General features: G+C 43.6%; 1 protein-coding gene and 1 pseudogene across 2 annotated transcripts; both read left to right on the top strand.

Annotated features, from left to right (window-relative positions):
- The first annotated feature begins 20 nt into the window (after positions 1-20).
- Positions 21-8,711, top strand: LOC115174882 (serine/threonine-protein kinase LATS1). 2 transcript variants are annotated; one of them, XM_029733875.1, is made up of 8 exons: positions 62-299; positions 873-1,340; positions 2,805-2,955; positions 3,264-4,738; positions 5,551-6,133; positions 6,271-6,456; positions 6,621-6,727; positions 6,834-8,711. In XM_029733875.1, the coding sequence occupies exons 2-8, from the start codon at positions 987-989 to the stop codon at positions 7,365-7,367; spliced, it is 3,390 nt and encodes a 1,129-aa protein (XP_029589735.1). In that variant the 5' UTR covers positions 62-299; positions 873-986; the 3' UTR covers positions 7,368-8,711. The 2 variants fall into 2 exon arrangements, 1 of the variants encoding a protein (XP_029589735.1); XR_003871879.1 differs by lacking the exons at positions 6,271-6,456; positions 6,621-6,727; positions 6,834-8,711 and adding an exon at positions 5,095-5,164 and having other exon boundaries at positions 21-299; positions 5,551-5,620.
- A 229-nt stretch (positions 8,712-8,940) lies between these two features.
- Positions 8,941-15,450, top strand: LOC115174888 (katanin p60 ATPase-containing subunit A1-like; annotated as a pseudogene).
- The last annotated feature ends 25 nt before the right edge of the window (positions 15,451-15,475 follow it).

Consider the following 15,475-nt stretch of genomic DNA (forward strand, 5'->3'; position numbering starts at 1 on the left):
TGGACCACATTTTAAATCTTATGAGAGATTATTTATAGAATCCATTTTGTTTATATGTTGTACTTGGAGGGGGGGCGCTATCACAAGGGATGATGATGGGGGGGACCAACCCAGTGAACCAGCACATCCGGGAAACTTGTCTGTCAGACATCACAGGAATATTCGAGCCACAGTTGGGACTAACACGGAGTAGCATTAAAGTGAATTACTTTCAAACGTCTAAATCAGTAGATGTACTCATAGTTGATCGCACTTTCTAGTTGGTTTGAAATCTGATTAGGAGAATAACACTGCTGCCGGTAAGTTCATTGACAACAACCTGCTAGTTATAGCTAACTTGAATGGCTAGTGGTTGTTTTGCGACGCCGACGGCCGAAGACAACCCGCAGTAGCCGGGCCTTGTTATATCTGTGGTCGGGCTTTGCTGTCTGGTTTAGCTAACGTTGGCTGGCTGGCTAGCTATTTAACTGAAATTGAGTCAGGTGCTAGTTACTTTTTAGCGTAAACTAGATAAAACATTGAATTGTATTCTTCGCTAACGTTTTGCTTTGTAAGTTAGCTAGCTGGAAAACGAATCTACTTACATAACATTCTACAGTCAGTAACGTTTATAGGTACAGGTTTAACCATTTTTGGTTGCTAACGTTAGTTAACTATTGTAAGCTAGCTAAGTTAGCCACCAACACCATTCGTTTTCATGGTCACGTTTGCTAGCAAACGTTAGTTCCATTAATAAGGTTGTAACTTAAAGCTACAAAAGTAATATTAATTGACAAAATCTGTAGGGTCATTTCACTGCTTCAGTATCTGCTGAGAGGTTGCATTCATTACTATTAGCTAGATGCACCATGTTTATGTTTTGTCATCCCCAGGTTCTCAGCAGGATGCAGATGTAAAGTAATTCGTCTTGAACCATCTCTTGGCCCCAGATTACCTCGCAGTCCTCTCTTGTTCTCTCCTTTGGCTGCCAACCTACATGTTCTTACATGAAGAGAGGGGAGAAACCCGAAGGATATCGACAGATGCGACCCAAGACTTTCCCCGCCAGCAACTACAGTGGCAACAGCCACCAGATGCTGCAGGAAATTCGGGAGAGTCTCCGTAACCTTTCCCGGCCTTCTGACCTCCCTAAGGTGGACATGGGGGGCGCTGGAAAGGTGATGCCTGAAGATCCCAGGCAGCAAGGGCGCTGCAGCAACCCCAAAAACCCCTACCACAAGGCCTTGCAGGAGATTCGCAAGTCCCTGATGCCTTTTGCCAATGAGCCCAGCTCTTCTGGAAGGACTGCAGAGGTTAACAAACAGATGCTGCTGGTGCTGCTGTCTGCTGGTTTTGAGGAGGTAAGGAGGAAGAATGTAAAAGTGGAAACAGTACTTCAGCTAGGTAGCGCGTTAGTACTGTGTAGTAAATTAAGTTATTTTCATTTTAATGAATATAACTAAAATAATGAAGCTGTTTAAAATCAGTCAAGCAACGTTGTCGAATAATCTGAATTATACCAGTTATGCCCTATATTCATTAAAATCGTCACCACCATTCTAACAAATGATTATATTTTGGAATATTTTTTTGTTTTTTATTCGGGATGGTGCAACCCTTTCAGTGTAAACTTAAAGACTAAAACTAGATATAAAGTATGCAGAAAAGATAATGGAGGTATATATATATATATATATATATATATATATATATATATATATATATATATAAATAAAGATCATCTTTGAGAACTAACATTCACCAAAATAAAAACCAGACAGTCAGGGAGAATGTAACATTCCAAAAATGTCTTGGCATGGGGCCCCCATTGATTTTATGTTTGAGTTACTCAGATAGCATAAGAACACAGCATAAGCCATGGCAAAATATGTAGAATTTCATGAAATTAGCTTTAAAAACAGCAACATTTTGTTGAGCAAAAGAAGGAACTCAAAAATGTTTGCTCGGGGTTCACACCATTGTCCATTACCCCCCCCCCACACACACACACACACACACTATGCTAACTTTGCCACCGCTACAAAAAAAACATCTTAGGGGAAACACTTCATACCATGAACAACTCTGAAATATTCAAGCTATTGCACAAAATGAGTTATTGCAGAATGTTTTCCCTTTGTTGGTGGATGACAGGAGACTGATGTGAAATATGAAAGCTATGCAATGTGGAATGACCAGCTTTAGCTGCATGCTCAGGGTGTCATGATTGTCTGTGACCTTTAGTCACTTTAACTCTACCTACATGTACATATTACCTCGACTAACCGGTGGCCCCGCACATTGACTCTGTACCAGTATCCCCTGTATATAGCCTTGCTTGTTGTTTTACTGCTGCTGTTTAATTATTTGTTACTTTTATTTTCTATTTTTTACTTAACATGTTTTTTCTTTCTTAAATCATTGTTGTAAGTAGGAATTTCACTGTAAGGTCTACACCTGTTGTATTCGGCGCATGTGACAAATACATTTGATATTCAGCCCTGCGGCAGAGATCAATGAAACCAAGTATGTCAAAAAGCTGCTGATATGTCTGGTTCTTAAATAAATACAAATATATATATATATATATATATATATATATATATATATATATATATATATATATATATATATATATATATATATATATATATATATATATATATATATATATATATATATATATATATATATATATTCATTCATTCCATTGTATTTGAGAGTTGTGGGTAAGTAGTTCCTGTAAACTTGATATGTTTGTCTAATAGCGTCTCGAGAAACCTTTTATTTCAGGTATTAATAGCTAGTAAATGTATTGTGTGCAGGAAATGGTGATCCGTGCTCTGAAGCAGACCAACAGTCGCAGTGTGGAGGCAGCCATAGAGTACATTAGTAAGATGAGCTACCAGGACCCTGTGAGGGAGCAGATGGTGGCTGCCGCCGCCCGCCCCGTCAATGCAGGCATGAAAGCCCCCGGTAGGTGTCTGTCCTCTGGGACCAAACCACTCCTTTACCCAGGGTTGTTCACGGAAACCTGGCTACCATTGTTGCAGGATCTAGGACTTGGCTATACTATTTGTCTCTGGAGATACAATCAATTGTCAATGAGGGAACAAGATTCTGTTGAACAACTCTGGTTTGGGGGAAGGGAGTGTGTTTCAAATGAGAATGTTGTACAAGGCACTGGTTTGCTTTCTTTCATATTTCAGTAATGTCTATCGCAAACATAATTATTCATTTTTATATGCTGCCATGAACTGTAGTTTTTCTTTCCATCATTGCAGGCTCATCTCACATTCAGCAGCCTGTGCTGAGGAGGCAGAGCTGGAAGGGTTCCAAGGAGTCTCTGGTTCAGAGACATGGCCCCATGATGGTGGAGGGGATGATTTACCATTCAGACAGCCCTGGACCCCAGGGTGACCTGGCAGGACGAGGCCCACCCCCAGCCTTCCCACAGGGTCACCCTGGCAACAACCAACGGGTCAACCCTCCCCTACCCCCTCAGGTGCGCAGTGTCACCCCTCCCCCAAACAGAGGTGCAACCCCGCCCCCACCTTCCTGGGACAGTAACCTCTCCACTAAGCGCTTCTCTGGCAACATGGATTACCTCGTGCCCCGCATCTCTCCTGTTCCCCAAGGGGCCTGGCCTGAAGGCTACTCAGGCCCCCAGAACCAGAGGGGCATCAGCCCAGTGCCCATGGGCCGTCAGCCCATCATCATGCAGAGTTCTGGGGGTAACAAGTTCAGCTTCCCCTCCAGCTGGTCTCAGAACGGCTCCCCTCAGCCCGACTACATGGGACACCAGAGTGGTGGCAGCAGACAACCCCCTCCCCCTTACCCAGTTAATCAGAGCAACAGACAAAGCCCAACCGCTCAACAGATGCAGGCCGGAGGTCCTGCCTCCTCCCCATCCTACATCAACGGTGGTAACCTCCCTCAGTCCATGATGGTGCCTAATCGGAACAGTCACAACCTTGACATGTACAACATGGGCGTGCCTCAGTCCTGGTCCCAAGCCCCCCCTGGCCAGCCTCAGTCCTCCCCAGGTAGTGGTAACCAGGACGTGTCCCCCTCATGGCAGCAGCACAGCATCCCTGTCCGATCCAGCTCCTTCAACAGCCACCAGATGAGCAACAGGCAGGGCCACCCGGCCAGCTCCCAGCCCTCTGCCACCACAGTGACAGCCATCACCCAGGCCCCCATCCTGCAGCCTGTGAAGAGCATGCGCGTGCAGAAGCCTGAGCTACACACTGCCGTGGCCCCTGCACACCCACCCTGGATGCACCAGCCCCCTGCACCTCCCACTACCTACCAGGAGCCGCTACCACCAGCAACCATGCCCCAGGTACCCATGCCTGTAGCAGAGGTGCCCAGTTACCAGGGTCCTCCACCCCCATACCCCAAACACCTCCTCCAGCAACCTGTTGCACTCTGCCCTGCCTATGACCCAGGGCCCAAGCCCAGTTCTGGGAGAGAGGAGGATGCAGAGGAGGAGGATGGTAGCAGCACCGCTAGTGACAGGCCAGAAGGCCCAGACTTTGCTGCTGTGGGAACAGAGAAGGAGAATAAACAGATCACCACATCTCCAGTGCCTGTGCGCCGGAACAAGAAAGACGAGGAACGGCGAGGAGACCCCAGAGTGCCTCTCTACTCTCCCCAGGCCTTCAAGTTCTTCATGGAGCAGCACGTTGAGAACATCCTGAAGAACCACCAGATGAGGATTCATAGGAAGAAACAGCTGGAGAGTGAGATGCAGAGGGTGAGAGTACACAGTCACTGCTTATAATGTCCCTGTGAGTTAAATTTGGTCTAATCTATGGTATAATGGTATAATCTAAATACATTTGGTCTATTCAATTCGGAGGAATACAGGGTATTTATTTATTAGCTGAAATGCATACATTTTCACTGTAATTTGGCATGTCCAATGACAGTCAACCTTAAGATTCTGGCACCCTCTTCAAATATGTTGTCATGCAGTCCTGGCTTTCAATCTTCCTGACTCTTTACTATTTATTTCCCATTTTATATTTTCATTCTTTTGAATGTTATATTCTTCCCTTCTGCTTAGCTGTCTCTCTTTCTCTCCTTTTCTCTCCCTGCTGTCACTAACAGCTGATGTAGAAGGTAAAGGTATCTTCTATCAATGCTGTGACCTGAATAGTCCACACAGATCAGTGACCAAGTAAGCAGCTGTTGAAAGATGGGCCACTTTAATTGAGCGGCATCAAGCCCTCTGTTGACTGACCGCATCACACCAACTCCTTAGGGATATGCATGCCTTCCCATCCACTTTCCATGTTTAGTGCTCCGTCCAGCTTAAATTATGCTTGCCAAGACAACCAGCCTTATTGAGAACGTCTGCTGTATCTCTTTGGTTGTTTTTTATCTCTTACCTTTCTAATGTGTTTTAATGCTTACTATTTTGTGTTCCTTGACCTGGGCCAGCATTCTGCCAGGTTGAATCCATTGCTTTACTAATACATCTGTGGTTGTCTTATTTTGTGTCTAATTCATGTTCTGTGGTTCTCTTAAGGGCCTGAATGTAAATTGTCATATTTTGCAATTTAGGTCAAGTTGTCAGGGGATGCCCAGGAGCAGATGCGCATGATGCTGTCTCAGAAAGAGTCCAACTACATCCGACTGAAGCGGGCCAAGATGGACAAGTCCATGTTCAAGAGGATCAAGACCCTGGGCATCGGCGCCTTTGGAGAGGTGTGTCTAGCCCGGAAGGAGGACACTGGAGCCCTGTACGCCATGAAGACGCTGCGCAAGAAGGACGTTCTCCTCAGGAACCAGGTGGCCCACGTCAAAGCAGAGAGAGACATCCTGGCTGAGGCTGATAATGAGTGGGTGGTGCGGCTCTACTACTCCTTCCAGGACAAGGACAACCTGTACTTTGTGATGGACTACATTCCTGGGGGAGACATGATGAGTCTGCTGATCCGCCTGGGCCTCTTCAAAGAGGAGTTGGCTCAGTTCTACATCGCTGAGCTCACCTGCGCTGTGGAGAGTGTGCACAGGATGGGCTTCATCCACCGCGACATCAAGCCAGATAACATCCTCATAGACCGGGACGGACACATCAAGCTCACCGACTTTGGCCTCTGCACCGGCTTCCGCTGGACACATGACTCGAAGTACTACCAGAGTGGTTAGTATGATCCATGTTTTATGATGCTTGTTGCTGCTTCAATCCAAGAGGATGTTTTGGTCTTTAGGGTAACACTGTTCTCCCCCTTTTCATTGTCAGTAAAGCCATGCAAATCTTTGTGTCGTCTCTCTCTGCAGGAGACCATGTTCGGCAGGACAGCATGGACTTCAGTAAGGAATGGGAGCAGGACCCATCTAACTGTCGCTGTGCAGACCGGCTCAAGCCCCTGGAGAGGAGGAAGGCGAGGCAACACCAACGCTGCCTGGCTCACTCCCTGGTGGGGACACCTAACTACATCGCTCCAGAAGTGCTGCTAAGGACGGGTAAGCCTGTGAAAAGGAAAATTTGAATCCGCTCTGAAGTTGAAAATATTATCGGTGATGTTTGAATGACCAGTGCAGGAGTGGAATTTTGAAAGGTTATTATTTGTCTCTTGTGCATCATGTTATTGTGTCTAACATGTGAGTGTGTTACCTCACTTTTCAAGGATACACCCAACTGTGTGATTGGTGGAGTGTTGGTGTCATTCTGTATGAAATGGTGGTTGGGCAACCTCCTTTCTTAGCAACTACACCCCTGGAAACCCAGCTCAAGGTAAATAACCCAGTTAAAAACTGAGCATATCTCATGTTGGCCTGGTTTGTTAAGTGCTGTTGTCCTCCGCTCTATGTTTAAAGCTCTGGTTTGTTATTCAACCCAGGTGATAAACTGGCAGACCACCCTGCACATCCCCCCTCAAGCAAAGCTGAGCCCAGAGGCATCAGACCTTATCATTAAACTATGCCGTGGCCCCGAGGACCGCCTCGGCAAGAACGGTGCCGACGAGATCAAAGTGCAGCCCTTCTTCAAGACCATCGACTTCTCCAACGACCTGCGGCAAATGCAGCCAGCCCCCTACATCCCCACCATCGCTCACTGCACAGACACCTCCAACTTTGACCCGGTGGATCCAGACAAGCTGTGGAGCAGCAACAACGAAGGTGAGGGCAACCACAACGACACCCTCAATGGGTGGTTCAGGAACGGCAAGCACCCCGAGCACGCCTTCTACGAGTTCACTTTCCGACGCTTCTTCGATGACAACGGCCACCCCTACAGCTGTCCCAAGCCCATTGGCATAGAGTATGAGGAGGGTTTTGATGGGGATGAGGCAGACTCTGAGGCCCTGACACAGGAGGAGGGAGACCAGGAAGAGAGCAGCAGGGCACAGGGCCGTGATTTGGTCTATGTGTAGTATCGTTTAAGAACATGTTTGTTCTGCTGGACTGTTTGCACATAATAGGTCTGGGAAACAGGTTTCTGGTTTGTCAGAGAGCGGGTCAGGGTGTGTGTGTGTGTGTGTGTGTGTGTGTGTGTGTGTGTGTGTGTTTTCAGTGGCATATTCTGTGGGGCGGAACAATTAGGATCAGATATAATTGTACCATTCAAGCAGATACATGGTACATATAACTACACTACAGTATAGTCCCTCTACACTACAGTCTACAAGAGGGTTTAGTCTTTTCACACTACAAGTGTATTCATGGGGTTGTACATGGTAAGGTTCATATGTGTTGACTCTGAACAGACTTAAATTAATTGAAAGAAATTATCAGGGTTTTCTTCGAAGAATTACAAACCCTGTTTTCAGCCTTAATTTATTCAAGATATTATAAACTGGTGATGCTAGTTGATATATGAATGAGATTTTTTTTGTTGGAACATGTTTTTATTGGAAATGTTCCTAATTTATATTTTAAGGTCTTGCAATGGGGATATACTGTATTAGTGATATAACTGGTAGGATTTGCAGGGATAAGTAACTCTTGAATTATTCATTCCTGTGCCTTTGATCTTCTGCTCTTTCACCAAATACTGTATATGGGACTGCCATTTCAAACTAGACTAGCCTGAATTGATTGAACTAGGATTGTGTGTATTTTTTGAATTTATACATAAAATGTATTTATAAATTGTTGTAAATATTTTCTCTATTCTGTTGGTTAGTTGATATTCATTAGGGCAGGCCCTCTTCTTTATTCCCCTCTAAAATCTCTTTCCTCAGTAATTTTTGGTAATGGTCATTCCACAGTGTTTATTTTGTTTAATGTGGCCTTTCAGCACCAAGGACAATCTGAAAGGTACCTATTGTAATAATAATACAACAACAAAAAAACAGTTGGGGCCGACAGGCTCTGTTATGCTATGTACAGTAAATGTTATTCTCTTTCATTCACTTCCACTTCATCTGCTTTCATCACTTCTTTCATTCAGTCTCTCAACCAAAGCACTAGGCTACGCTGTGTAGGAGCTCACTGACACAGCTGACCTGTTAATGAAGGACTGACACTGTTGTAATGGAAACTGGATTATGAACGGGCACTCTTTAGTAGCTCATGGGGGATGGATGGGTCTCCACTCCATCCCATCATTTTGCCTTTTATGTGTTTTGGAAAGCTATGAATGTAATTATGGAATAGGAACACTGACATTGCTGCACTGGTTTTGATTACATAATTCGATTTTAGTGTAAATGTATTTTAGGGAGGTTGGGTGCAGGGAACGGGAGTGATTTAATAAACAATGTAAAGCACTTGCACAAATGCCATTTTATTGTACCTTTCACACCTGACACCCCTGGAACTATCCAATATACAGGCTGGCTCTACTAGCTATACAAATCAACAATGCCAGTATCTTCACCCAAACGTGGAGTCTGGTGAAGAGGGCCAAAGCCCATGAAATACAGCTAACAACCATATTATTTACACTTTTGGTACATGAAAGAGTGACAACAGTAGTAGTACTGCTGCCGCTATGGTTCTGAATTCAGTTCAGGATATGACGCTTTGACAGCTTCAAAGAGGCGGCTTTGGTGTGGTTGTTGAAGCTCTCTTGTCAGACGAAAATAAACGCTATTTATGTAGCTACCAGTATTCTATAGATTTTAGCCATTTTCAAACCCTTGGGGATCCATTTGTGTTTCAGTCCGTGGGTGCGGTTCAACACTTTTATGTCGTATTTCTCTTTCCCATCAACAATGCAACAGGTGGGTCTAGCTAGTTAACGTTAGCACTAGAGCTAACTAGCATGCTAAAGACGTTTGGGAGCTAGTTTGAAGTTGTATTTTTATGTGCCAGTAACGTTGTGACATACTTTTGCCCGTTGTATTACTGGTATTGTTTTTCTAAATGGTGGTGCTGTTTGCTCGTTCATCTGAAACGTGTTGGCTAGCTAGCTGAGTTAGTTAGCCAGCTAGCCAAGTTATGTTAAGTAAGCTAACATTCAGATAGAGCTGGCACATCCTTATGTCCGTCTTGTCGACTCTTGCCCTTGATGTTTTGTTTTACATAATCTCTGTTGTCGTCACTTCTGGAGAGAACTGTACAAACAACTAATGTTCTTCATCCCCTAGAATGAGTCTGCATGAGATCAGTGAAAACGTGAAACTTGCTCGAGAGTACGCCTTACTTGGGAACTACAGTTCTGCTATTGTTTGCTATCAGGGAGTACTTGAACAAATTAAGAAACACCTTTTTACATTACGGGATAGTAGCTTCCAACAAAGATGGCAAAAGGTAAAATATAAGACGTTTCACTTTGAAAACAAAGTTTCATTTAAACCGAGTTTTGGTCAGAAAATGTCTGCAAATGTCACTTCAACCCTTGCTCTTGACATCTCTTACAGGTATGGAAGAGATAAACGAAGAAAACAAACAGGTTGAAGAAATAATGACAACTCTAGAACATGTTAAACTGGAGACCACCCCATCCAAACCACCAAGTAATAAAGACAGCGTTAGTGACATATGGCCTGTACAAGTAGAGTGCAGGTACTGTATGGACTCCTTTCTCACACATTCCTATTCTATTGTATAGATTTACAGGCCCATTCATAAGTGGATATTGCACTTTACTGGGAAAATATATTTAAGTTGTTTTCAGGTCTTTACATTGTATCTGATTGGGTGTGTAGTTTGGTTAGTAAGCTGTTTGTTTGAATAAAATAAATAATGAGTGGGATTATTGCTCAGAGTATCTGATAATAAGTAGCCTGGTTTCTTTCTTGCAGCGCTCACAAAGGTATAGACCTACTTGAGGTCTAAATGTGACCTTTTAGTTTTGGCCTACAAAATAGCTGAACATGAATGTATTATTTGGAGTGCCACCCGGTACTTAAATCTGCACCATAGAGACTACTGCCCTATGTACATAGTCATTGAACACTGGTCACTTCAATAATGTTTACATACTGTTTTACCCACTTCATATGTATATACTGGATTCTAGTCGAGGCTCATCCTATATAACTACTGCTGTGCACACCTTTTCCATACATCATGTACATACTTTTGATCATGTAGTGTATGTGGACACCTGCTTGTCGAACATCCCATTCCAAAATCATGGGCATTAATATGGATTTGGTCCCCCCTTTGCCGCTATAACAGCCTCCACTCTTCTGGGAAGGCTTTCCACCTGATGTTGGAACATTGCTACAAGAGCATTAGTGAGGTCGGGCACTGATGTTGGGCGATTAGGCCTGGCTCGCAGTCGGCGTTCCAATTCATCCCAAAGGTGTCCGATGGGGTTGAGGTCAGGGCTCTGTTCAGACCAGTCAAGTTCTTCCACACCGATCTCAGCAATCCATTTCAGTATGGTCCTCTCTTTGTGCACAGGGGGATTGTCATGCTGAAACAGGAAAAGGCCTTCCCCAAACTGTTGTCACAAAATTGGGAGGACAGAATTGTCTAGAATGTCATTGTATGCTGTAGTGTTAAGATTATTAACATATTAACATTAAGATTATTAACATCCTGAACAGGATAATTCTAAAAACATACAACAGGAAATACTTGCTTGTTTAATGCCTGTAGGGATGATATTGCCCATTTGGAAGAAGCAAAAAAGCTTTTAAAAGAAGCTGTTGTGCTACCCATGTAGATGCCAGAGTTTTTCAAAGGCATACGAAGACCATGTAAGGTATACATGGAAGCCCAAGGCCCACTTGATTAATACGTTATTTTGATTGGAAGAGTTGATACGATGCCTTGCTAATATGTGGTGTATTCATGTGCAATATTTTCCTAGGGTGTGCTGATGGTGGGTCCTCCAGGCACAGGAAAGACTCTTCTGGCCAAAGTCGTTGCGACAGAGTGCAGAACCACATTCTTCAATGTTTCATCTTCTACTCTCACTTCCAAGTACAGAGGGGAGTCTGAAAAACTGGTCCGCCTTCTATTTGAAATGGTAAGATCCTCGTCAGCTTCCCTGCCCAGGTGGAATATTTTTTTCCTAGAAGAAAACTGGTGGTATCATATTACATGATGTGAAAGGGTGGTGTTTTTGAGGTGTTGTGGCTCTAGTCAGTGTTTCTTTTCTCCTCTGGACAGGCCCGGTTCTATGCTCCCACCACCATATTCATCGATGAGGTTGACTCCATGTGCAGCCGCAGAGGAACGTCAGAGGAACATGAGGCTAGCCGACGGGTGAAGGCAGAGCTGCTGGTCCAGATGGATGGTACACACACAGCAGCTACTCTGCTTATAGAAGGCCAAATTAATTATATGCACAATTCATGTCTATATAAAAATGTTTCTTGCCCAATAAATTATTGTACCCTAAATACATAGCAGTGATCGAATTTTGCTATAGTTTTTGATGCTATCGTTCCTAGGATATTATGCTGTTGTTTAGGTGTGGGAGGAGCATCAGAGAATGAGGATCCCTCTAAGATAGTGGCTGCCAGCACCATCACCAACTTCCCCTGGGACCCCCTGGGACATCGATGAGGCTCTGAGGCGACGTCTGGAAAAAATAATCTACATCCCTCTGCCTTCAGGTCCACAAACACTACTCACTGTAAATCGTCTATCATAGTCCAAAAAACATGTAGGCATATGGACAGCAGTATTCTAGAATATTTGTATGTTGCCTTTCATACTTTTTGAATTTTCAAGCAATTTATCCAACTGTCAACACATTCAAATGAATGGAGGACGCTTACCGAAACCGCATTAGTTGGGAATCGTGGGGAGGTGCACGTTCGGGCTGTGCATTCCCATTTTGATGGTTGTCTCAGAGCCACGTAGCTATGTCACAATGGGACACCGGACTATCACGTGTCAGTCTGTGGACTATGATAATTTACACTTGACACTGCTTTCCTGAAACATACATTTCATTTTCATTTTTCATTTCATTTTAGTCATTTAGCAGACGCTCTTATCCAGAGCGACTTACAGTAGTGAATGCATACATTTCATACAATTTCATACATATCATACTTTTTTTTTTTTTTTTTTCTGTGCTGGCCCCCCGTGGGAATCGAACCCACAACCCTGGTGTTGCAAACACCATGCTCTACCAACTGAGCTACAGGGAAGGCCACATACAGTTAAACATCTAAAATCTAAAAGTGAACTCATATACATATACACACACAGTGCTTTCGGAAAGTGTTCAGACCCCTTGACCTTTTCCACATTTTGTTACATTACAGCCTTATTCTAAAATTGATTAAATTAAATTAAAAACTCCGCAATGTACACACAATACCCCATAATGACAAAGTGAAAACATGTTTTAGAATTTTTTGCACATTTTAAAAACAGAAATACTTTATTTACATAAGTATTCGAACCCTTTGCTATGAGACTCGAAATTGAGCTCAGGTGCATCTTGTTTCCATTGATCATCCTTGAGATGTTTCTACAACTTGATTTGAGTCCACCTGTGGTAAATTGTATTGATTGAACATGATTTGGAAATGCACACACCTGTCTATATAAGGTCCCACAGTTGACAGTGCATGTTAGAGCCAACAAATTGTTCGTAGAGCGCCGAGACAGGAGTGTTTCGAGGCACAGATCTGGGGAAGAGTACCCATTTTTTTGCATTGAAGGTCCTAAAAGAACACAGTGGCCTCCATCATTCTTAAATGGAAGAAGTTTGGAACCACCAAGACTCTTCCTAGAGCTGGCCGCCCAGCCAAACTGAGCAGTCGGGGGAGAAGGGCCTTGGTCAGGGAGGTTGCCAAAAACCCAATGGTCACTCTGACAGAGCTTCAGAGTTACTCTGTGCAGATGGGAGAACCTTCCAGAAGGACATCCATGTCTGCAGCACTCCACCAATCAGGCCTTTATGGTAGAGTGGCCAGACGGAAGCCACTCCTAAGGAAAATGCACATGACAGCCCGCTTGGAATTTGCCAAAAGGCACCTAAAGGACTCAGACCATGAGAAACAAGATTCTCTAGTCTGATGAAACCAATATTGAACTCTTGGCCTGAAGGACAAGCGTCACATCTGGAGGATGTGGCACCATCCTATGGTGAAGCATGATGGTGGCAGCATCATGCTGTGGGGATGTCTTTCAGTGGCAGGGACTGGGAGACTAGTCAGGATCGACGCAAAGTACAAAGAGATCCTTGATATAAACCTGCTCAGGACCTCAGACTGGGGCGAAGGTTCACCTTCCAACAAGACAACAACCGTAAGCACACAGCCAAGACAACGCAGGAGTGGCTTCGGGACAAGTCGCTGAATGTCCTTGAGTGGCCCAGCCAGAACCTGGACTTGAACCCTATCAAAGATCTCCGGAGAGACCTGAAAATAGCTGTGCAGCGACGCTCCCCATCCAACCTGACAGAGCTTGAGAGGATCAGCAGAGAAGAATGGGAGAAACTCTCCAAATACAGGTGTGCCAAGCTTGTAGCGTCATACCCAAGAAGACTTGAGGCTGTAATCACTGCCAAAGGTGCTTCAACAAAGTACTGAGTAAAGGATGAACAATGGAAACAGGATGCACCTGAGCTCAATTTCGAGTCTGAATACTTATGTAAATAAGTACATTTGTTCTCTAAATTTGTAAACATTTCTAAACCTGTTTTAGATTTTTCATTATAGGGTATTGCTTTACATTGATAAGGATTTTTTTTTATTTAATCCATTTTAGAATACGGCTGTAACGTAACAACGTGGAAAAAGGGAAGGGGTCTGAATATTTTCCGAATGCACTGTATATATTCATTCACAATGGCGTACGTGATGTTTGCTTGTTTTCTCTGCAGCCAAGGGCAGAGTGGAGCTGCTGAAGATAAACCTGAAGGAGCTGGCCAATGATGTGGACATGGCCAAGATAGCAGAGCAGATGGAGGGCTACTCAGGAGCAGACATCACCAACGTGTGCAGGTAAGGCCTTTACTTTTTTAGGTTAGTTTTTTCTTTAACAAATAGAAACCAGTCACAAATAAACACTAGATTGGTCAAGTATGTTAGTTCCAATACCTCAGCGAAGACTATCACTGATTTGAAAATGAGATGCCTCTCAAATAAGGAAATAATGGAATCATTCTTAACCTAATTGTGGAAAGTAATGTTATTTGTGTTCCATTGCCTTGAGTGAACCCTCTCTCCATGACGTCTGTAGGGATGCCTCTCTGATGGCCATGCGGCGAAGGATCGAGGGGCTGACGCCAGAGGAGATCCATAACATCTCCCGGGACGAGATGCACATGCCCACCACCATGGAGGACTTTGAGTCTTCTCTGAAGAAAGTGTCTGTCTGTATCAGCTTCCGACCTGGAGGAGTATGAGAAGTGGATTGAAGAGTTTGGCTCCTGCTGAAAGTTAATCAGGAAGCCTGCAGCACCTCAAATCTGCAGAGGAATTAGTGGGAGGCTCAGTATATATTCTGGGAACAATACTTAAACTCATGTCTTCCTTTTCTTTGTAAATTATTTATATTTTAGGCTAGGTGATGCGACATGCCTTAAAGTAGGGTAACCAACTGCTTCTCTTGGTAAATATCCTCCTGGATACAGTCCATATACCACACCAAGGTGCCTTGTATTGATTATAAACAAGTTATCAACATAAATAGAACGGTAAACATTTATATTTATGTCATACAAGTGGTATAGTCTGGTATACACATGGTTGAAATGCTGTATCGGCCAATTAGCATCCAGGACCCAAACTACATGGTTTACAATATGAAATATACAATTAGTCAGTCTCATGGGCATAACACAATTGGTAGGAAAGATTCCCAGATTTGTGTTCAATAGGTTTTATGGGTCCACAGAGCTAATCCTATAATCCTTACTATTTGCCTTGAACACCTTTTGCTACCAAATTATCCAGTGTCTTTGGGTTTTATCTGGTGATGTGCTATTGGGATATCTGTTAATCAGTTACACTACCTGAAACCATTTATTATATGCACTTAATTTTATTTTCTTAATGTGTATTTAGGGGACTACCTGGTTCAAATTTGAATGTATATACAATCATAAACACTAACAATTTTGTTAATAAAGTTAAAAGTACAATATGACTTGCATTGACAAGGCTTCCATGTG

Source organism: Salmo trutta, chromosome 35, assembly GCF_901001165.1.
Source record: "Salmo trutta chromosome 35, fSalTru1.1, whole genome shotgun sequence".
In the NCBI taxonomy this organism is placed as follows: Eukaryota; Metazoa; Chordata; class Actinopteri; order Salmoniformes; family Salmonidae; genus Salmo; species Salmo trutta.

Coding starts and splice junctions, on each gene's coding strand:
- LOC115174882 (XM_029733875.1), top strand. CDS start 987: ATGAAGAGAGGGGAGAAACCCGAAGGATATCGACAGATGCGACCCAAG. Junction 6,457..6,620: donor AGAAGTGCTGCTAAGGACGG/GTAAGCCTGTGA, acceptor TCACTTTTCAAG/GATACACCCAACTGTGTGAT. Junction 6,728..6,833: donor CCCTGGAAACCCAGCTCAAG/GTAAATAACCCA, acceptor TATTCAACCCAG/GTGATAAACTGGCAGACCAC.